Genomic DNA, 24,253 nt, shown 5'->3' on the forward strand with positions numbered 1-24,253 from the left:
TCCACAGAGGGGAGACCTTTGAAGGACCTTTCAAAGACCAAAAATTGGCAAGGTCTTAATTTATACAGCAGTCTCCAAGATCACTGAAATTTGTCATTTCTGTTGTGGAATGGCTCAGAAAGACCGCTCAAAGAACTCTGAAAGACACCTGTCCTATAGAGATCTTTCAATGGTCTTTCAGAGATGTTTATGCATCAGGTGATCTTTCAAAATTCTTTCCATAGACTTTGCCTGGTCTTTAATTTATCTTTCGATGATATTTCAATGATCTCTCATGAGTCTTACAGTAATCTCCGTAAAAATCTTGAGACTGCCGAAAGATCATAGAAAGACTAATAAGAACTTTGAAAGTTCATTGAAAGACCACTGAAAAATCATCAAAAAATAATTTTACTGTAAGACCACTGAAAGACTGTTTTGAACCGTTTCAAAAAGTTTTGGGACTCATGAGAAACATAGGAAGACAATTAAAAAATCTATCAGGAATCGTGAAAGACATCGGAGATCTTTGAAAGTTTGTTGAAAGACCCTTGAAAGATCAAGCAAGTTTTATCGTCTTACAGCAGTCTTTCAGAGGTCTTGTTCTCTGTTGAATGGGGGTTTAACTGTTTGTGTGAGAAAACTCAAAATTTCTGGGGTTTTTTCATACAAGGATGCTCATAATTTTATATGCAAATGATGGAGATTTATTAACATTTTTTTTATTTGAAGAATTATTAAATTTGTAAAGATTACCATGAGCTTCCGTTCAATTTATATTGTTTTCCGCACTTGATTTCCATTTTTTTTATTATTTTCCTCATTTGCAAATTATTATGGCTAATTTGCATAATATGCAAATTTTGTGATTTTCCTATGATTGTCTATTTAATGACTTTTAATATGGTATTACTTTCCTGTAAGGCATTTCCATATTCCAATTTCAATAAATAATCTACTTGCAATTTTTGAGGAATGTATCACCAGTGTGTTTTCTTGAATATTTATCACATGTTAGATACTTATTTGCATAATATGCAAATGACACTACAGACACTAAGCTTGATATTAATGTATTCAACATCCTTAGTAATAGACGCATAGTAATTTCAACATTATTGAAATTTTCAAGCAGTCAATGAGAGAAAAATCACAATATCTGACATTTTTTTCCATATATGGATGCTTATTTGCATATTATGCAAATGAGGTAGATTTGTTTGCATTTTTGATTAAAAACATTGATTAAAATTATTTATCATAAATTTCCTCTCAAATAAAATTGTTTTGGACACTTAATTTGTAATTTTTGGACTATTTTCCTTATTTTTCTAACTTTTTATGGCTAATTTGCATAATATGCAAATTTCATAAATTTCCACACCTTGGATTTTTGGGGACTTTTAGTATGTTGTTCAGGGGACCTTCCTGGAAAGCATTGCAGTGGAATATCCAGTGTTGCAATTAGTGGTGGGTCAAACCCTATATTGACTGGACTAATAGGCCTTGTGAAGAAAATATTAAAGAAAAGACTAGATGTACTGTAGCCTACATATGAACAAACAAAAATATTTAATTAAAGAAATACATGTAGATATGAAATATATATCTCAAATAAAAGAAAAAGCTCGATAAAAAAGTATCATATACTTGGTAGATCCATATGACATTATTGTTTAAAATGTTACACTACCATGCTTGCACTAATTTACCGTTACACAGAAATGCAATCTTTATGTGTTTTACCGCTTACCAGCAGAGTATTTTGCTAAAGAATAGTTCCGATTATAGGTACATGTATTCGATAATTGGCTTTCTTGTACATGTACAGTACATGTTTTTTTACCAGCCTCAAGACTATGATGTCATACTAGAAGCATGTGATTCCATAGATTTGTACACAGACAAGTGGAATGCCTCTGGCCGTCTCACCTGCATCACGCGGTTCAATATAGCAGCAGTGCTGACTTTGAATACTACTCTAACTCGCACAAGATGTTCAGTGATACATGGTTACTCTTATGTCCACTTTTTATGAACTAGACCAATAAACTTACAGAGATATGATGGTTATTCACCAAAAAACCCCAACATGGCCAAAGTTCATTGACCTTACATGACCTTTGACCATGATCATGTGACCTGAAACTCAAACAGGATATTCAGTGATACTTGATTACTCTTATGTACAAGTTTCATGAATCAGATCCATAAACTTTCAAAGTTATGATGGTAATTCAACAGATACACCCAATTCGGCCAAAGTTCATTGACCTTTGACCTTGGTCATGTGACCTGAAACGTGCACAGGATGTTCAGTGATACTTGATTACTCTAATGTCCAAGTTTAATGAACTAGCCCAATAAACTTCCAAAGTTATGATGGTAATTCAACAGATACCCCCGATCCGGCCAAAGTTCATTGACCCTAATGACCTTTGACCTTAATCATGAGACCTGAAACTTGCACAAAATTTTCAGTGATGCTTGATTACTATTATGTCCAAGTTTCATGAATCAGATCCATAAACTTTCAAAGTTATGATGGGAATTCAACAGATATCCCCAATTCGGCCAAAGTTCATTGACCCTAAATGACCTTTGACCTTGGTCATGTGACGTGAAACTCATGCAGGATGTTCAGTGATACTTGATTAACCTTATGTCCAAGTTTCATGAACTAGGTCCATATATTTTCTAAGTTATGATGACATTTCAAAAACTTAACCACAGGTTAAGATTTCGATGTTGATTCCTCCAACATGGTCTAAGTTCATTGACCCTAAATGACCTTTGACCTTGGTCATGTGACATGAAACTCTAATAGGATGTTCAGTAATACTTGATTAACCTTATGGCCAAGTTTCATGAACTAGGTCCATATACTTTCTAAGTTATGATGTCATTTCAAAAACTTAACCTCAGGTTAAGATTTGATGTTGACGCCGCCGCCGCCGTCGCCGTCGGAAAAGCGGCGCCTATAGTCTCACTTTGCTTCGCAGGTGAGACAAAAACTGGGTGACTTTTCTGCTTTCCAGATTATGCCTTTTATTTTCTTCACTTCCACTACATACATGTAGAGATATCATATCTTTCCCAGCAAGCTTAAATTGATGAAATCTACAGCTTTGGACTACTTTCTGCTCAAAATTTCCTGCTTAATTGATGCCGATATCGACAAAGACATGAAAAATAAACTGAAGAGTTGTAGGTTTCGATCCAATTGAGCACTGAATAATTGTCACTACTATTTTTTCTTCAAATAAGCTATTTGCTCTTTTTTTGTTTACCCCTTTTCCACATAAATAGTTATTTTTTTGTTCTTCATTCCTTATCTTATGCTGTATCTTATAATTCAATGTCATTTTCTATAACCTTGCATATGATATTCATCATTTTTACACAGTTTGTATGTATTGTGTATACAGGGAAGATTGTGTGTATAAATATTTATAAATGAAGAATGGAATAAATTAATAAATATATAAAATGTGTACTTGCACAACTTGGTAGTTGGAAACACATTTAGACATCTACATGAATATCTCGACAAAAATCATGGCAGTAATAGTAATCTTTGGTTATAATTCTGTTTGGTATAAATAATGTACTTTTTACATGTTAACTCTTCAAGCAGTCAGCTTTCATCCACAGAATATTACAAAACATTACAAATATGCAGGTTAATTGTTGTGTACTTTGAGGAAAATCACAAGTTTAATGGCTGAGTGGGTTCTGTCTAATATGCAAACAAAACTGGAGATAATTGTTGGCACTGTATTCTTGTTGGGTATAATAAGGCCATGAAGTACATTCAAGATTTCTTCAAACAATATGTTGTGTTCTCTCAAACTTACATGTTGAATTCTATGGCAGACTTAAACATCAACAAAGAATGTAATTTATCCATCCCCCCAAAAAAATCAATCAGAATATTAATTTCTTATAACATTTCCAAATATTGATAACTAATAGTTATTAACAATATACTATGAACACTGAATTACATGTAGACACGTTCCTCAATGAATGTATACACAATCAAGTTTTAAATGCAGAGTTGAATTCATATTAATCAAGATTTGAGGAAGTTAAGATAAGAAACCCTGGCAATAGCATTTACCATAAACACCACAGAAATAAATGCAGTAATGATCCCATACATGTACACTGTGTGTCTGGTTTTCATTGACACCGTTCTCATTACACTTTCTAAAACTAGTTTACTGGAAACCGGTTCAGAAAACCAGTTTGGAAGATCACTTTGCTAGCTTCCCATTTGATCAGCCGAAAGTGGTTTTCAAAACCTCTTCACGTAAAGTGGTCTTGTTACTATGGGAACGCTCTCAGAGGGGGTCACATATTTCGCATAAAATTTGAAACCACAGCGTAGGCATTCTACACATAGTGTGTGGAGTAGCGTGCTCAAACTGTGAGAAGATCGCTTCCGAAGTACGGTTGCGTCCTAAATGCCAAAACTAGTTTAACTAGGCAAAACGATCTTCAAAACTACATCGCGAGGTGGTTTTCTGAACTGGTTTGGAGGATCGCTTCCAAGACTGCTTTGACCATTCTCATTACACGTTAAACTAGATTCCACTAAACTAGTTTTAAGACGGTATATGAGAACAGGGTCAAACACTAGTAACACTTACTTTCTGTCATGCACATATTCCCATAGTTATTCAAACATGGATTTCAAACAAGCATGCATCAAAGAGAGTTTGAATGAATAAATATATGTTACAATATACAGTACCATACACAAAACTACATAAAATGACCCCCAAAACATGCAAATGGGATGACAAAATGTATTAATGATTAATATATGAAGACATGTGAACAACCATTATGCAAAATGCAAAAGGAACATTTCCACTTGGATGTAATTCACAAGGCACACAGAAACTTACATCAGGCAAGCTGGCATTCTTTGCAAGCTCCATGTATTCCTAGTCAGATTAGTTAATGAGTAATCCAAAGAATAATAAATGAGAATTATGACATTGACATGCAATTAATACACTTCTCTCATTCTTTCTCACCTCAAAGTGACAATCACCATCCAACAACAAAAAACAATCAATTCCAGCCATTCTCTAATCCAATTAGCAGTATTAACCTTTTTTATCAAAAAGCCTATAATTTATATCCATCTACGGGGTTCTCCAAATTAGGTAAAGGCATATCCAAAGAGCTAGAAAAGTACCAAACAATTGAACCTAAACTGTAAAACATTAAAATGACTAATGCTCAAAATATTTTAAAGTTAAGTTTCTCCACGTAGACAACTGGGATCCCTCTGTCCAGAAATATCCCACAACAGAATTCCACTGATCAATCTCAATTCAATAACATATCAAAACACCATCCTCTGCAGCAAATGCATGGTATGGACTCTTAAATAGATCCCAATGTTCAAAGGCTGAACACAAACTTAGAATAAAAATCACAACTAGTCCATGCAGCATTACTGCATATCTTTCAAATCACAATTGTTCCAAAATATAGTAAATTCAATAATGACATTTGCCTTTCTTTGATCAACTGCCACTCTCTCCAACAAGATATTTTCTCACTGTTAATTCTGTGATACAAACGGCTATTATATAGATGAGAGTTTAGAATGCATGGTATACGTTCATATTTGTTATTTAATGCATAATTAATCAAGCATGAATAGTAGCATGCATTATGACTGGTAACTCAAGTGAAACAAATCAAATTTAATCAGATATCCAATTAAATATCAGAGAAGCAGGTATTCAAACAATATCCAGGTACTGATGGGGTACTTGTAAATGTTTTTTTTTTTATTAACAAATGTGAAAATACAATAAAAACATCGAAATGATTGGGTATTTCAATTTAAAAAATGCAGTATATTCATCAGGCCAATGAATCATTTGTCCTTCAAAATACATAAGAAAAATATAAGCAGTGATATCAACATCCTCTATAATTAATGAAGAAATCACTACATTTGTTCATTTGATCTTTTTATGTTTCCATTTACAGCGACCAAAAAGTTCAATTGAAAAACACAAAAGAAACATTACATTTTCAACACAAAATGGACAATGGCAACCACTGATTCTTTTTTTATTTCATTCTCAACCCTCCCATATGATTGATTTCTTTCACAAAATAAAACCACTTCTTTCCAGTCTCTCAATTTATAATCATGCTCTCTATTACCCCAAAAATAAAAAATTCTCTCATTACTTCTACAATCTTCACACTCATTATCATCTCACACACACATACTGTAAGTATGTCAAGATATAGTAAATCAAAATAAAGAAAAAATCTTATAAACTATTGTGTATTTGAGATCACTCTTCGTGGGGCAACAATATGAGGCTACAGAAAGAGGAAATACATTTTGTAACCTGTTTCATATAACTGTTATCAAAACCAAATAGTCTAAATCTATGACAAACTTCATGAAAGAAATTGTCAGACTATTGTTACAAAATACCAAATCCTTGAATCTAATTGGCTCAGAGCAATTTTTGTCAGTAAAAATCAGTGACAAGATGCATCATGAAACACTCTCCTGGGTCTCTTTCACAAAGACACCATCATAACAATCTTTATGACAAAATTTTTCTATGAACAATTTACTAACTTCCAATCAAATTGACTAATTTCAGTAGCTTATAACTTGTAATTTGACAATGATACTGTCTACCAGGACCTGTTTCATAAAACCATTTTCAATAACAAAAATGTATAATTTCTATGATAAATTCATTATCTTCCAATCAAATTGTACCATTTCAGTAGCTTACAACTTGACATTGATTGTAACTTACCTTAACGAGTCTATCCTTCTCTTGAAGACCTTTAGTTAACCTCTGAATGCTCTTCTCCTTGAGATCAAGTTGATGCTGATTATCATCAAGAAGATTCTTTTCATCAAAAAGAGAAAAAGAGAATGATATGATATTGACCTTTTAATTTCATTCATTTTGAGTCCTGCCATAATACAAGTCATCTTGGATTAGTCTGTCATCACAGACTCAAATTTGACCCTTTAACTAATAATATCATCTCTAGGATGGACACTGGACCCTAAATCATATCTGTGTGTCAGACACAGCCACAGTACTTGAATGAATCTAGTCTCACTCTTTCAGACTCTGAATTATACACTATGTGAAAACTCAATGTCTGTGTAGACTACATAGCTGTATTGATTGGTATCACTGACCCTCATATTAGCACTGGACATTTTTTTTGTGCTCTTAATATTTTTTGTCTACCTGAAGTGTAGAAATGTGCCCTAGAAAAGTGGCCTCCCCCCTCCCCAATTGAAAATTGAGGTCCGAAAGTTAATTTTATGTGCAGTTAATGATACATGTATTTGTTTAAAATACATATTTGCAGTTTTCATGTTTTATTTTATATTACATGACACCTAGATAGATCCTTGTGATTTGATTGGCTGTTTGATATCGTTCATTCAGCCCATTTCGCAATGACATCATCAACCGTGCATTGTTTGATCCATTCATCGTGCAATTTTGGATCCACACGATTTTGTCCATTGAACTGTTACCACGGCAGTGATGCTAAAAAAACAAATAAATTGAATTTAACATTACTCTTTAAAATAATTAAATGAAAATGAATATTCATCTTGTGCCTTGGAGCTTATTTCAAGCTGTGGTTTATAAAGAAAGTGAAACTAGAATCAAATGAAACATGTATTACCTGGTAATGTTGTTCAATTGCATCTGCATTTTCTTTGGATTTTGCTTTGGAATCTTGAAGTTGGTCCTTTAAAAGCTACAAGTAAAGAAATAAAAAAAAACTAGCAAGTTAATACTGAGCTAACACACTAACATGGTAAAGTCAATATGCACTGGATTAAAAAAAAAGATAAATAAAACTTATGAAAGTAGTTGAGAGTAAACACTGATTTCATGAAAAGTCAGTGAAACCAAGGTTAATTGTCACTACATCATCGCAGATCAAGATTTGGTACAGTTACAGTAAGAAATTTGTGAAATCATAAAAATCTAAGCTGAAAAATGACCACACTGAAGACAGCCAACACAGATAAACATGCATGGGACAGTGTATTGTTGCTTGGAAAAAGACCTGACAATTTCATGCCAGTTTTGCTAATTTCTCAGCAATTACACAATTCCTTCCAGAATCATTTGGCACATATTTTTACAGACATAAAAAAAAGAAAAAAAATTATTAAATAAATAGAGCCTTGCAGTTGGCTATATTTTCCTTACTCCAACAAATGTTTCGAGAAATATGTACCCAGTAAATACATGTTGTTCAAGTTGTAGAAACAATTTTAATTTAAATTTTGAGAAAAAAAATCATCTATAGGCAAGTACATTATGATTCAAACTAAAAAATATATCAATAAGTTACTACAGGAGACATTCGTAATGGCAATACATAAAATTGTGAAGGTGACTTTGAGGTTGATTGAGAAGTAGGTCATAAAACTTCTCTCAAGTACTATTTAATTGCCAGGATGTGTAATGTGCAGATTTATCCCCAAAATATGTGTAACAATGGCGAGAATAGATTGACCAATTTGCTCAGACCTCTATCAAACTACCAAAATGAAAGTGGAAATCTGACCATTCAAGTATTAGACAAAATGAAAAATAGACTAAGTGGGTATCCAACAGAATGTATATAGTGTAGACAGCAAATAAACTAGAAATATTCTCTAAGGTGAAGAATACCCCTGCCCTATGCTATTACCATAGCAATGCAATTTCAAAACCTTTAAAACATGAATCTTCCATGTATTTACCCCTAGATAAATTATCAACTTTCATGAGCACTGGATAAAAAGTGGGCTATCAGTTAGATCCACAATGAGTTTTCCTGGATTTTTGGCCATAATATGTGGTTCCCCTGGCAAAAAATTTCTGAAAAATGCACAAATTTTTGTCTGAGCATCTTTAGTTCAAGACCCATGTGTGTCCCAAATTTCCTGAGCATATGTAATAAAATGAAGTAGTTCATTCTACATGATGTTTACACATGAATTGTTGCAATATGCTGTTACATTGGCAACAGTTTCCAACATATGGAAAAAATATATCTTGCACATCCTTACTCCGAGACCAATGTGTGAGCTAAATCTCATGAGCATTGGTTTGAACACTTATGAAGTAGTTCATACTGCAAGATTTTTACTTAATTGTCATCACATACTGTATGTTATCATGGCATCATGATTTTAGACACATGCAAAAGTATGTCGTGCCCATCTTTACCCCTAGACTAATTGTGCCTTTTCGACCCGCAATGTCTGCAACCAACCGCCCACCCAATCAACCATGCGTTGATTCCTACATACCCTCTTTAAACTTCACTTGGAAGGGGTGTTATAACATAAATGATAGTAGATTAAACTCATGTGATATTAGACTATCTAGATCAAATGAATATGAACCTTACCTTTATTGTATCATCTTTTTGTTTTGCCATGCCATCTGTTTGGTCCTCTACTTCTCTCATGTCATCTTTCAGCCTTTCTATTTCATGCTGTTTTCGAGTCATTGAACGTTGCAATCGCTGTGGTCAAAGACATTATTATACCATGATTTGCATTATATAATGGTAAATCTCTTTTTTAAAAGGCTGGTTGGTGAATTGAATCACATATACCTCGGTCACATTTGCTCTACGGTGGTCATACGGCGAGACAAAAACAGCCGTTTTATTCATTTTCATTCAAACCACTATGCAGCTATTACAAAAAAAAGTTTAAACGGCTGTTTTCGACTCGCTGTACGGCCATCGTAGAGCAAGAGTGACCGAGGTATTAAGCACCTGAAGTTGAGTAGTGCCAATGTACTTGTATGCATACAATTAAATTGAATAAGGATGACAGTTTCGGGATATGTTTCCTCAACAAAATAAACACAAATGAAACATTTTCATTTATTCTTCTAACTGAATGAAACACTACAAATACTTTGAGATATGATAGCCTGCTAACTTCTGAAAAGCATCATTCTGTTACGTGTAAACCTCAATTTCATTACTGAGAGTAATGGAAGTGCATTGGTGTTTAATTTATCAATTCAATTTTTTTGCTTCCAATACGGTCTCTAAGCATTTCAAGGAATAAATTCCAGCCAAGTACCTATATACCTCACCTGGTTTGAGAGTGGTAAATGTAGATAAATGTAAATAAACAGTATCTCACCTCATTATCAAGGTCTTTTGTATGTAGTTGAGATCTCATATCAGCTAATCTTTCTTCCAATTCTGATAGAGAGGACTGCTGCTGTTCTATACCCTATGTACAAGGATTAGAAAGTATTAGGTTAAATTCCACATCAAATTCAAGTTTAAATACGCTTCAAATGTATTCAACTTTATTCAACAAAGACTTGACCTTAACATTTCTAAGGAGCCAAGAGGTCTTCCCAAAAACATATTTATTTAGCGCCTGTAGAAATTTGCAATTTAATCTCTCTTTTTTTTCAAGAACATACTTAAATGGTAAAATGCATTATTCATTCAGTTATGTGCTGAGAAGTTGGAAAGAATATTTGGTTGTCATTCCCTTGTTAAAATTTAGTTCTTTTCACTCTTCATACATTTTTCTAAAACTTCTTTCTTTCCCATTCTTAATATAAAAAAAACCTGACAAAACTCAAGGATCACTTTATTTTCTTTTTACAACATTAATGATGAATTCACTCTACATTTCAGACTGCAAACATTAATTGTAATTTGAAAATGGTGTTTTAATTTGCTCACAAAAATGTATCAGTATCAACATGCAACATGAAATACACACTCAATTTGATAGAAGGAAATGCTCGAAGGAGGAAGATAACAATACACACAGTCATACATATGTTACAGAGAGAAATGGAAATAACTGAATATACAGTGTACAAGTTACGAGGAAAATAGCTGGAATTGAAGCTAAAAGGGGAAAAGAAGGGAAGATAACAAGGTGGGAGAAAAATTCAATTAAAAAACTCCCTTGGAAAATTACAGACATAACCATCTAAAATTATGTATAACATCCAAAACTTTGCTTTTAGGATAAATGGAGTCCATTCATGCAAAATAAACAACTAAATTAGACTAAAAATTTCCAAATAATTGATTGCTTAAAGTCCAACTGGCACCAACATGTGAGGTGAAAAACACCTTTGGTTTGCAAACAATCATACACACGTACATTACAACTTCCTATTACCTTAAATGCCATCATTAAAGGGAAACATCAAACAAGAAACAGGATGTATCACTGATAATATATATCCACAAATAAAGCATGGAATCCACAGCATACAGACATGATGTAATGTAATGGCTGCTATATAGCTATGTCCCAGTGATGAGCGAGAGTGTATTGCACAATAGATCAAGTTGGGACAGGTTATCGCAATGGATATGACGTCAAACATGTCAAGTTGTAAGGGGAGCCCATTCCAAACTGTTATGATCTTAACACCTGCCTTGTTATCAAAACATTCAATATTTTCTTTCGAACTCATTATAATTAAATACTTTTCATAATGGGAAATAAAAATCACAATTTACAGAGAGTGAAAATGTTATTTTCAAAATCACATTTAATTTAGGTTTTTTTTTAATTCAGACAGGGTAAAACTGTCAATATTCAAAGTTCTCATTCAAGAAGGCCCTGTAAACAAATGAAAAAATAGGGGAAATGAAAACAGTACATATACTACACAGAAAAATAGACAAATGGCATCTTTGTAAATAATTTTGTGATGGTGTATCCACAACTGGGAAGAGTTTCATGAAGCATACACTGAGTAATTTGTTCTTAGCCAATCAGAAGCGAGGATTTCAGCAGCTTATACGAGTTGTCAGTGAAATCACTCCCCTGACCAAGATGGGGCTGGTCAGTTCATGAGTCAACAAAGAAACAAGTTGGTACTTGTTTTGAATGATGTGAGGGAAAAGGATGGTGAAGTGACAGTGATAATTGTAACATCCATACAACAAAAATAAACATGCATATAAATAGAGGGTTGTCAAAGATATGCTAGATGAAGGTAGCAGGAGATTGGACAATACAGTTCTCAATACAAATGTAATATGACGTCTGTTAAGGAAGTAAATGGTATAAGGGAGATCACTGGATGAATGTCTACAATTGTGCAGTTATTGCAATTATTCAGATGTTAGTCAATGGGATTACATCCACAAGCTATCTTTATTTTTAGGATTTGAGGAGGAACACTGAATAACAGCAGTAATCTAAATTCAGATTAGAAGATGAGCAAAACAGGAATAATAGTGTTCAATATGGTGATCTTAAATGTTGTTGTTCTTCATTATGCACATAAAGGGAGTACAAGAGAAGCACAGAAATCCATGGAAACCATAATTCTACAGATATTGAAGGCTCCATAAAAAGGATAAACCATTAGGGTAAGTTCATACAATTTCAAGCTTTGGTATCAACATTGCATTCAATGGTAATGCATATCCCCCAATTTTTTTAATCACTAATGGGCAATTTTGGTGGTCTCATCAGCACCTTTGATAAGGCAACACTAGATATTGGTGCTCTAAAGATTCAACGGCATATATTACAAAGGAAAACAGAACAGAACAAGCAAGGCTTTAAATGTACATGTACTGTAGGTCTTAAACATCAGGGGCAATTTGATGTGACCAATAATTCAAATTTAATAATTATGGGACAAAAATCTGAAGTAATACTTCAAGTTGAATAACAAGATATTGACAGATGTAAAAAAAAAAGAAAATATCATGACAGATATGAAGCATTGTTCATCTCTCACCTCATGTTTCTTGCGTTCTGCTTTATTTACTCTCTCATTCGCTCTAGTCAGAGCTTCTTCCATGTCCTCTATTTGATCACATAATTGTTGAATCTAAATCAAGGAATTAATATATTTCAGTAGGATTAGGAATTAGAAATAAATCTTGCACATGAATTCATTCAACAATTCAAAAATATCTCGAAACCATACTGTATGCTACAGAAAAATGAAAAACCATTTTTGAAGTATCTATACATGTTTCTATTAATCCTCTAATATTAAGCACATAATAGTTGCTAACATGACTGAAAAACTTAACCAGGTATATTATAAATATATTTGGATTACATTGTACTATCATCAATGTTACAAAAAAGCACTACTGTGCTATCTTTGCATATGTTGACTGCGTGCACATATGGAATAGCCATGCCCTGGGTCCCGTAACACAAAGGTTAGCGATCAATCATACACTTGACTTTCACGATTGATTGTACATTGTAGTCTATGGAATCAATTGTACAAAAATGTTCTACGATCATTGCTAAGCTTTGTGTTACGGGCCCCTTCTGGTTGTACTTCTCAACATAGCACAGGTTAGTTCATGGTGCATTTAGTACTAACCTCTTTATCTTTTGCTTTGATCATCTCTGTAAGTCCTTGCTTTGCCTTGGCTTCTTTCTTTCCTTCACTCTCAAGGGTTTCAATCTCACCATCTTTGTCCTTCACTTTTCTATCCAACTCCTAAAAAAATACAGTAGAATCAAGTGAACACATTTAAAGTAGGGTACTCTGTCAACAAAGACTATAATATTTGTATGCCATGATTTAGTTTTCCCAATGAGGCATACAAACTTGCTTATAAAGACCACTTTCCTTGTCACCCTTGGGTAGTCTTTATATACAGGTTTCAATGCACTTAAACTTTTTATACATTCATCCAATCCCCACTTGACATCAGGGGGGTGTTTCATCAATATTTTTGTCTTAAAAGTTGTCAGATCTGACGACTTTCCCTGATTTCGATGGGCTGAGAAGCACCATAACTATGGTAACTGTCAGATAAACCGTCTGACATGACAAGTTCTTTTATAAAATGCTCCCCCGGCCCTGCTGACATCATGATAGTGTAAGGACACTATAACTTTCTATATGAAATAGGAAACATAAACAATGGATGGTCACACATATAGGATTGAATGTACAAAATAGATCTAAAGAAAAAGCAGAAGAATATTGCAGAAGCAGCAGAATCTGAACTCGCCATTGGTGAGGCAGATATATAGACAGTTAGTGTAGCCATTGAGTGAGCTGTGTTGATAATGACATTATGCAACTTGAATATAAACATAACAGCTTTTCTGATAAAGGGACCTGTTTAATCTTAATAAGAAAATTTTCAATGAAATTGTATTAGATTCAAGAGACATACATGTACTGAGTAATACATAATCTTAAAAAAATACAACCCCCACCCCCTCCCCCATATCTTAAGGGCAAGGCCACAATTCTATAGAGCTTGATTTTATATTACAACACAAATGGTAAAATAATAATGGCAGAGACAGCTCTAAGGCTAATGAGAAGGCCGTATAGACCAATAAAAAAAGACACCAATTGCCTTTCATTTTGATGGCACTGGATTAGTATCAGAACTGAACAAAAAATAACTTATTTGTCCATACCTTGATGACCTTCTGTGACACCATCAAAGCATTTCCAATATCCTAAAAAAGAATGGAAAATTTAAAGATAAAAACCCGAGAAGCATCTTCATACAATTACTATCAAACTGAGTGATTTGTATAAAATTATTGATATACTGTACATGTAATTTAGCTTTATCTCCGATTACATAAAATTTCATCACTGACTTTTTTTATTTCCCTAGTCATAACATTTTTTGTTTCAATCACAATAAATATGATAATTTGATATAATTCCATTCAATTCATTCATTTCAATTTGTGTCATTAAAATTTATCATTTTCCAAAAATACAAACAGTTCAAAAGAAAAAAGAAGAATAAAAAACACTAGCATAACAAGATGTATGTATGAAAACCAAAGAACCTTAAACTATCATTAAGCTGATTATCAATACCCTTTATATCTTTCTATAAAAGTAACACATCAAATTTACATCTTAATTCACATGAAGAAGGATAAGGTTAAAGTAGAATACCTTGACATTCTTTGTTTTGTTGTTGATTTCATCCTGAAGTTTTTCAGTAGCATCTTCCAACTCATGAACTCTCTTCTCCTGCTCAAGATATACATCCTAAAGAAACACAAGTGTGTTCAGTTTCATAAAGATATGTGAATTATCAAAACCATGGGACTGATTGCAAAAGTATACTGGAGACTCGTAAAACATAGACTTGCCATTGATACAATTCACTATAAAAATAGTAAAATATGGATCCAACACATGAAAAATAAAACTAGTTTAATATCACAATTAATAATTTAAGATGTACAGTAATTGGAGTATTAAAACAACTTATTGTACAAGTTCAAACACATCTTTCAGCAAAATTTTCAAGGACAGCATAACATACTGTAAATACAATATCAGTCTCAGATTGTTCTGTGGTTAAATTCCCTTGAAAAAAATACAACCAAAGTAAAATTGACATGGACTCGAGTGTAAAATCTCACCTCATAAAAAAATACAACAAATGTAAAGTTGGGTTGAGTGTAAAATCTCACCTCATATTGTTTGCGAATCCTCTCCTTGTCTCTATCTTTACCTCTATCTGCATCTTTCTCCATATCCTGTAAAAAAACAAAATGGATGACAGAATTATGCAGCATTTAAAAAAAAAAAAATCACACAGAATACAAAACAAATAATTCAAATCATAAAAAGAAATTAATTTTAATTGAAAAAGTGAAATGTAGACCCGAATTTTACATGTGAAATAAGTGAAAATATGTAGTGACCACCAAGGAGAGACAAAGAAAGTGGTCTTAATGGAGATGGTCTTATTAAACAGGTTCCTGTAATATATGTATGAATCTATTTTATCATCCATTGCAATGATAATAACCATTTTACAAGTTTACAGCCAATCAGTTATGAAATACATAGAAAAGCAAGGATAATAGGAATCAGCAAAATAGCATAAATGCTCGTCAAGTCTGGCCCCTTATAGTTTAGGCAGATAAAAACATGTTTCTTAACTTGTTAGTTAGGAATGAACAATCACGAGTCTACTAAATATACTCTGTAATATACAAACAATGCCTACATAACAATTCAACAAAAACTAACAGTATTTACTTATACTTCAATGATGATACTATTCAAGGGAAAAAATCTAGTAGTCTTTATGATACTTTTCAATGGATAAACTAGTACTTAGTCTTAATAGACAGGTAGTCGTTTTATGCAGGTGGTTGTTATTAAGCAAATGAGAATAGAAGATATCTTTGACTAACTTCAATTTGGTCTTGTTTATCCTGTAGTTGTTCCTTGAGTTTGTTGACCTCTTCCTGTAAGGGTTGTACTGTCTTCCTTGCAGTCAAGACCTTCTCATCATTCAACTTTCCTATTATTTGATCTTTGGCTCTCAGAGCAGAGTTTAGTTGCTCTATCACCCTACAAAAACAACAAACAAATAGATAGTAATATTTTCTTCTGTATTACAATAAGCAGTGATTATTGAAAACCAAAAAATCATTCAGGTTGAACATTTGTGTCTAAAACTTAAATCTATGGCCTGGTAAAGTTGTTAGTGCTTGAATTTATACTTAAATATAAAGGTATTGGTGAATCAGACATTACAGTATACCTGGAATGACAGATTCATTATTGAATCTTAAAAAAAATTCAAAGAATAGCAGTTTGAGCCATACATTTTTAAACTGGATGTCATTTAAACATTATTATTTAAACATTAACAATCATCAATAAGGTTTTTTTTATTTCTTGTAATAAAAGTTTAAATAATGTTTCTTTATGAAAATTAAACAAATAAATAATATAAAGTAGTAGGAGTAGTGGTTACACTAGTAGTAGAAATAATATTTTTCATTAAACAAAACAATACATGGCAGACAAAAGGCTGAATTACATATAGTTTAAATTTCATTGAACAGTTGTTAAATAGACACAATTCAGTAATATTTGGATAAATCATTGAATTAGTATGTAGTATAAACATTCATCACCATTTAATCACTCATTAAATGGATAAAAGAAGGGGAAGGAGACTGGGAGTACAGAACAAGGTTTTTCAAGTTTTTTCAGTAACATAGCTCTGAATGTGTACATGGTATGGGGAGGGGGAATATGTCCCCTAGGGCAGTACACACATCATTTCAGCAGACATGACATCACAATTCTATGTCTCTGCAATCACAAATTCACTCCTAACCCACAATCAAATATAGTCCCCGGGAATGTTTGATGACGTTAATTATCATTGACTTTCATCTTATAAGCTACTGAAATCCTGGTATCTGATTGGATGAGAGCTGATTTGTCAGAGAAAAAATGCCTCATGGAACCTTCTCCTGTGCCAGGCTCAGCTCAGCTTTCACCCCACAGTGAGGCCTTAGTCCTTGGGGATCATTTAACCAGCTAAGGACTTGGGCACACCCTCAGCGTCAAGGCAAAATGTTAACCCTTAAAACAGGGGGTGGTTTTATGAAGCATTTTGTAAGTGATTGATTTGCTTGGAGCCAATCAGATGCAAAGAAATCAGTAGCTTATAACAATTGTCAATGAAAATCATACACTATTCATTTCATGAAATACTCCCCATATATTAGGCATCAAGGTAATGGTCCTTCTAAAATTCATATCTTTAGGCAACTGTTAGTCTTTTAACTAAATCTCTTTCTTTAAAAATAAAAGGAGTAATAAAAGAGATTTGATGGACAGTTTTATCTGGCAAATTTTTTTGAATACTATAATGAAGCTTGTAGTCACACCTAAACAGCTGAGCTTAACTCAAGAATCTTTCTTTCAAATCCATACTCTTCAGAAAAAAAATTGTCTTATCAGGATAATCTTTCTTCCAAAGACTATTTTTAGGAAAATAAAGTGAAGAAATTGCTTCACATTCATCCAAAACAGTACTTTGAAATATCAAATTTCCTATTTTATTCTATAAAATTCAAAGAAAATCTTTGTTTATTCCAACGAATTGTACTATCCCCAACAAGCACCAGTGCTTGTTAAAGCCCCATTACCCATTATGTCATGATTTCTAACTTTACAAGGAGAAAATTCATAAGTAAAATGAAATAACATACTGTATACAGTACATGTACCATTGATTTTAAAAATCTCACTATTATTTCTATTATGTAATTGAATTAATGTCTATTACAACAAGTCAAATCCTAAAGTGTGATTGTATGTTCACAATCATGTAAAAACACAAGTTTTTTTCTTCGGTGCACAGTGAATCTGTTAAAAACAAATACTCCCATCTTTTCATAAGTTAGTTTCCATTCCTCTGAACTCTCTATGCCTCACTCTACTGTGACATACTTGTTTCCTATAGTTTACAATCCACCCAAAATAATATCCTGCATATTGAAACACTTTGATCCTTCTACCATCAAGCTACTCTATTAACACTTTTTTTTCTTTTGCAGACAAACATTTTATGATGCACAATATAGCAATTAGCCTTTCGATGCCCATTTTAATCTTTTTCTCTTCCTGTTACTTTTCCTACTACAACAACTCAAGTTTTCAACAACTTGATAAACCTATGCATGACTCATAAACAGCCTGCTCCCATTGTTGTCTTCTCATTGCTGCCTACTACAGCAGCATGCGATGATGTATCATTTTGTTTTTATACTATCAATCCAAGGACCTGGGTAGTTCCTAAATTGATGTGGAAGTACTAAATATATCCTATTTGTTGTTGTACACGTGGAACTTCCGACAGGTTTACCAAAAAAGTAGAGTGAAACAGAGACTAAAGTAAATAGTGTATGTCAATAAATGCCAACATTTTAAATGTTTGCATCAATTGTTCATTTTCTCTCATGAACCAAATTTCCTAAACCCTGTATGAAAGGTGCCCAGGGTAAAAAAGGCAAGTTTACCAACACATCGTCGAGGCTTTGTCCACTTTCTGATCTCCCAACATTTTTTGCAAAGTGGGCTAACCCTGACATTAGTACAGGACATAGTGGCCCTGCAAAATACATGTAGGTTTGGCCAGGCAATTTCAATGTTCAGCATGAAAGTTCAGGGTTAAGAGACATCGTGAGAACAGACCCCCCTCCCTCCCCCCAGCCAATGACAGTGCTCCATGTATGCCATAGGGACAATGGAACCAGTGCTATTGTCCAATCACAGATAAGCACTCATGAATGACTACCACTTGTTCGAAATTAATTAATTTTGTGTAAAAACAAATATTTATGTAGGGGTTTTTTTTTATTACTGGTTAATGTAGCAGTCTAGTATACATTTTATAGGCCTATATTGTTCATCTCTAAAGAGATTCTAATTTATGAAATCCTGTGTAGATCCATGTTAACTATAAATAATGGCAATAAATAGAATTGAAAATACACCAAGTTTAATTTGAAGCTACATTTGGTTATTTTCGATTCATAGAATTCAAGGATTTGACAATAGCCCATTTTTTCCACAATAACCAAACATCATTTGGGTAGAGATAAAAACACAAAGATGGATGAAAATGACTTGTCACAATGCCAGTTCACATCAACCTCAAACTTGGATTGACAACAAACCTTTGAATAACGCAGTAACTTTCAATGGAATGCTATCTCATGAAGCAACTAGTCATTGATTTTTATTCACAAATTTGTTTTCAGCCAATCAGATCATAAGTTTTCAGTAGCTTTTAACAATAGTCAGTGAGCATCATTGACTATTTGTTTTATGAAATTCTCCCCAAGTCTCACCAAAACAGGTGTGCCTAGTATCAGTCATCACTGAATTTAGAAATCCAAAATTGAATCTATGGCCCCTGCTTAGTCTTTTTTACTTTAAGCTGAATATGCAATGCCATGTTGGCATGGTAACCTATGATGAAGGTCATAATTTGCTAATCGAATTGATTGCATGACAGGCACTCTCACGCACTTCAAATCGAGGCTTCCAAACCTTTACCAAATCGTACATTTGAAAGAGAACAGAAATATTCTTTTAGACCTTGTTTGATCCGAGATCAACTTGTAGAGTAAACAAATATGTCAAATGACTATTAAAGGGCAAAGGAGATAAATTAAAATTTTCAATTTGTCAACTTGGACTTTTGGTTACTTTTTATGATCTTTAATATAGAATTAAATGTACCTGTTCCGGTACGTCAAGTTTATTGGGTGAATTTAAATCTTTCAACATGTGTATTATACATGAAACATCAGATACTGAATTTTCAATTGATTCACAACACTACTAAAAAATGTTATAAATCTTGGAATCAAACAGATAAATTTTTTTTTGACTAATTAGTCCATCAAATCAGACATATAATTGGTAATACAGTAGGATTTCATTTTAGTTAGGATAGAAAACCTAATCAGCATAATAAGCATTCCATAGCAATATGATCTTGTATGGATTTGTAAGGTATACTATCTGAGTTTAATGCTTCTGTATCAGATCAACAGGTTGACTCAGAGAGCAGACAGGATTTGATTGAAGCTGCTACTGAATGTAACATCTAATCACTAAATGCTGACTGAGGTCACATTATATGGAATTTGTTTCTATCCATATATTTTCTACTGAATATAACTTTCCATCATAATTTTGACTCATTAAACTTTGTTCCAACAAATCATTCAGTATTATTCTGCTTTTTTCAATATGTCTTAAATCTTTTCAAAAATGATCATTGCGAATGTCAACTACTTTCAGCAAACTCTTAGAGAATGAGGAGTATTTCCAATGTTTTTTTTTTATTTTTGTTTCCTTTCTTTACTTTTTGGAAACAAGTAGGCCCGTTTCGGGTACACGGGTACACGTGTACACGCACGGTCAAGTCAGTGCACGTGTACTAAATTCCATCACCGTGTACACGGTAGCATCTGCATGAACAAGCTCACAGCCTCACATTAAATCTTAGTTCTCAGACACTGCACATGTTTTAATTACTAATATGTCAACATATTTCAATTAATCCAGAGTGAGTTCACTTCCAAAATCGCCAATTTAATCCACATTCTTTCTGGAGACTCACGTTTTTGTACCACGAAATCGGCACGAAATGGGTCTGCTCCGGTCTCAAAAGCTCGAAAGCGTTGCTCAATCACACTCAGAGTCAATTTGAGAATCACCAATTGCGATAGCGATCATCGCTACAACTTACGTGTTATACGCTCGCACACAAGCCTACAAACAAACGCTCTTCAAATTGGCAACATAATAATGAAAATTAATCGATAACTTCAGTTACACTTATTCTGCAGCGATCTGTGCATGCATGTACGGTACAGTATACAAAATGCGCATCCACCGAGCGTCGGCGATAGCTAGGGCCCTGCACTGATTTTCTTTTGCATTTTCTATTAATTTAATGCGCTGCTAAGCCGAGTAAACTTTTAATTTGCACCAATTTTTGTGGATTGATACTTCAAACTTCTCAGGTAAGCTTTAAAACCGTGACTTAGGCTATATAGACCCCTTTTTATGACATATTTTTGTTATTATTGATGCGGGTCCGTGTCGACATGAAAACAGAACTCGCTCTCACAGTGTTTACAACGTGTACACGTGTACACGACCGAAAAACACGCCGTGTACACGTGCATCAAAAATGGACTTTCAAAACGGGCCTAGAAACAAGTAATGTTTAAGTAAAATGGTTTAATCTACTTAATATAAACTTATATGTGTTATATATAAAATTGACTTTTAAACACAGGAAAGGGAGGACCTATCATCTATTTTTTAATATAAAATTTTGTTGATTACTAGTACATAAGTTATAGTATAAAAATTAATTGTACTTACATGTATATTCATAATGTTCGTGATACCTGCTTACAAGTTCTTTACTCTTAGCAAATGTTTTTTTTATTCTTATTTTTAATCTCTGTGGCTAACCAAAACTTATCCTGAATTAAAAATTTAGGCTCTTTGATGAAAGACAACTTAATAACTTCTTCTAAACATGAAAACAGACCAAGATATTAATTGGAGCTTAAGAAAGGTACTGTAAAATTAACAGTCTGTAGGGGTAATAGAAAACACATGGATATACAGGGCATATTTACGCAAAGCAAATATATATAGAATTCATATTATTGCTCATAACTAAAATCACATCCTCATCAAAAACCTTTCTCAACTGTATAAAAAGAAAGGTATCAACTCCTCTGAAAGTTACATGAAAACAGAATCAAAACAAATCCTTCAAACTACCCTGGATTGATATCAGACTGATGTTGTTTTCATGTCAGCTAGGATTAGGTATTGGCATGAGGCCCACTGTACAACACTTATTCCTGGTGATGACTGAACAGTGAAGAATGTTATATGAATTACAACTTTTCATGTAACCCTTCTCTAAAAACAAACTACAACAAAAACACCCAATAGCGTACATCTCCTCATCCATGTGAAGAATGATTAAAACATGTGATTGCATTATTCATTTTTATTTGCAAATTTTAAAATGGCATAATTTGTTCTTCTTTGATATTCATTCATGTGATATTTTATTATGGATTTCAAATCTGATAGTCAATGTTCATGTGTCATGTTTATATCTTTTATGAAATCTAATTTGTGCACAATTCAGCCACTAACTTTAAAGATTAAAGATGCAACCTGAAAAACCACATGTATAATGACAACATTTACATGATCTCTACAAAGTTTTCAAAATAATCATATTCATAGTGTATCGTCAGAAAAAATATTTATTATACACCAGACCTTCATTTTTGAGGAGCGCGATCGCGCTGGCGCTCCTACCGCGCTCCTTAAAAAAAATAAGGAGAGCAAAAAATCGCGCTCCTCAAAAAAAAAAAAAAAATTGCTAAAATTTCACATTTCACATCTTTAAATCCATGAAATGGCCTTCTTTTTTCCATAATTGCTTGAAATTACTTTGATTTAGTTGAAATCTATCAGAAATATGAAGAATATTCATCTCTTTCCCGACTCTGATTTTAATTTAATCTCGGTAAATATTGCAGTCCCATATGTAGATTTTCATGGCAACACCATGGAAGTCTACATGTGGGACTACAATATTTACCGAGGTAAGTTCAAATCAGAGTCGGGAAAGTGGTGAATATTCTTCATTTTTCTGATAGTTCTCAACTAATTCAAAGTAATTTCAAGGAATTATGGAAAAAAAAGAAGGCCATTTCATGGATTTAAAGATGTAAAATGTGAAATTTTAGCAATTTTTTTTTTTTTTTAGCAGGAGCGCGTACGACATCTTGTAAACGTATTGACGTGACCCAGGCCTAGTTTCACCACAGATTAATAGCTAACACAGCTATTGCATAGGCCTATATACAATGTTAAGAAAAATCTACAATCTATCATACATGTATTGTAATGAATTGATTTGAGCTCCTCACACAGAGCGATTGAACTCCTAAAAAAAATAAGGAAAGCGATTTATTGAGCTCCACGAAATTATAAACGTGAAGGTCTGCTACACATATCATTAACAATGTCGTCAGATTCTGGCTAGCTCACAGGAAATACTTAAAAACAAGAAATAGTTGAATTGACCACAAGTGGTTAGCATATCATGAGGAAGGGGGTCGGCCTTCTTATAATGGAAACTCAAATTCATCATGGAAACACTAATCTAATGAGGATCTGGCACTTCAAGGAAAATGTTAATATGTAAAGCCTGTGGAGTGACGTACATGTACAGTAACTATAAAATGTTAACTCATTATTGCCAATGAAGGAAAAATAGCTGAGAGTATGAAAGATCCCGGATTGATTCCAACAAATAGAAGAAAAAAACACTATATAATCCAATTATTATTATTATTACTGTGAGAAAATTATTCAAATCCAGAACCAGAACACTAGGAGTAAAAACATTTAAAATGCAGTTGGTTGATACTCTTCTTTCATTGGATATGATACATGAAAGTTCTTTTGTGTGTGTGTGTGTGTCCAGACAGGATTCCTCAAAATACTCTTCACATATTACCATAGAGACATGTACATATAAAGGAGATCAGGGGTCATCAAAAACATACCATTCACCTTTTTTTCTTCTTTTTCCAAAAACAAAATGAAAAGTAGGGTCGGTCTACACCTTTTTTTTTTACTTCAAACTTGAAATAAAAAAAAAAAAACTTGGCAAGTTTAGCCAGGTTGATGAGATTACTGCAAACATTTATTTTCCTTTACCCCAATCAGGACCAGAGGCATATTGCCTATGTAACAACTCAGAGGGTTTGCATAAATTGGCAGTGATTGGGTTAAACTCTTGCCTAGTATACTAGGTAGATGAACTCACAGTCACTTGACTTTGTTTTCTGACCACCTTCCATGTATTC

General features: G+C 33.2%; 1 protein-coding gene across 6 annotated transcripts in view; it reads right to left on the minus strand.

Annotated features, from left to right (window-relative positions):
• LOC121428551 (myomegalin-like) overlaps positions 1-24,253 on the minus strand; it is a 91,470-nt gene that overhangs the window by 30,050 nt on the left and 37,167 nt on the right. For 5 of the 6 annotated variants that reach the window (XM_041625251.1, XM_041625252.1, XM_041625249.1 and 2 more), the window contains exons 8-18: positions 16,205-16,364; positions 15,473-15,538; positions 14,946-15,041; positions 14,447-14,488; positions 13,386-13,505; positions 12,780-12,872; positions 10,184-10,276; positions 9,430-9,546; positions 7,702-7,776; positions 6,801-6,896; positions 4,896-4,934 (exon numbers count right to left, since the gene is read on the minus strand). In XM_041625251.1, coding sequence (XP_041481185.1) covers positions 4,896-4,934; positions 6,801-6,896; positions 7,702-7,776; positions 9,430-9,546; positions 10,184-10,276; positions 12,780-12,872; positions 13,386-13,505; positions 14,447-14,488; positions 14,946-15,041; positions 15,473-15,538; positions 16,205-16,364 — 997 coding nt within the window. The remainder of the gene's footprint in view (positions 1-4,895; positions 4,935-6,800; positions 6,897-7,701; positions 7,777-9,429; positions 9,547-10,183; positions 10,277-12,779; positions 12,873-13,385; positions 13,506-14,446; positions 14,489-14,945; positions 15,042-15,472; positions 15,539-16,204; positions 16,365-24,253) is intronic. The other variant, XM_041625250.1, reaches the window with a different exon arrangement.

Source organism: Lytechinus variegatus, chromosome 15 (assembly GCF_018143015.1).
Source record: "Lytechinus variegatus isolate NC3 chromosome 15, Lvar_3.0, whole genome shotgun sequence".
In the NCBI taxonomy this organism is placed as follows: Eukaryota; Metazoa; Echinodermata; class Echinoidea; order Temnopleuroida; family Toxopneustidae; genus Lytechinus; species Lytechinus variegatus.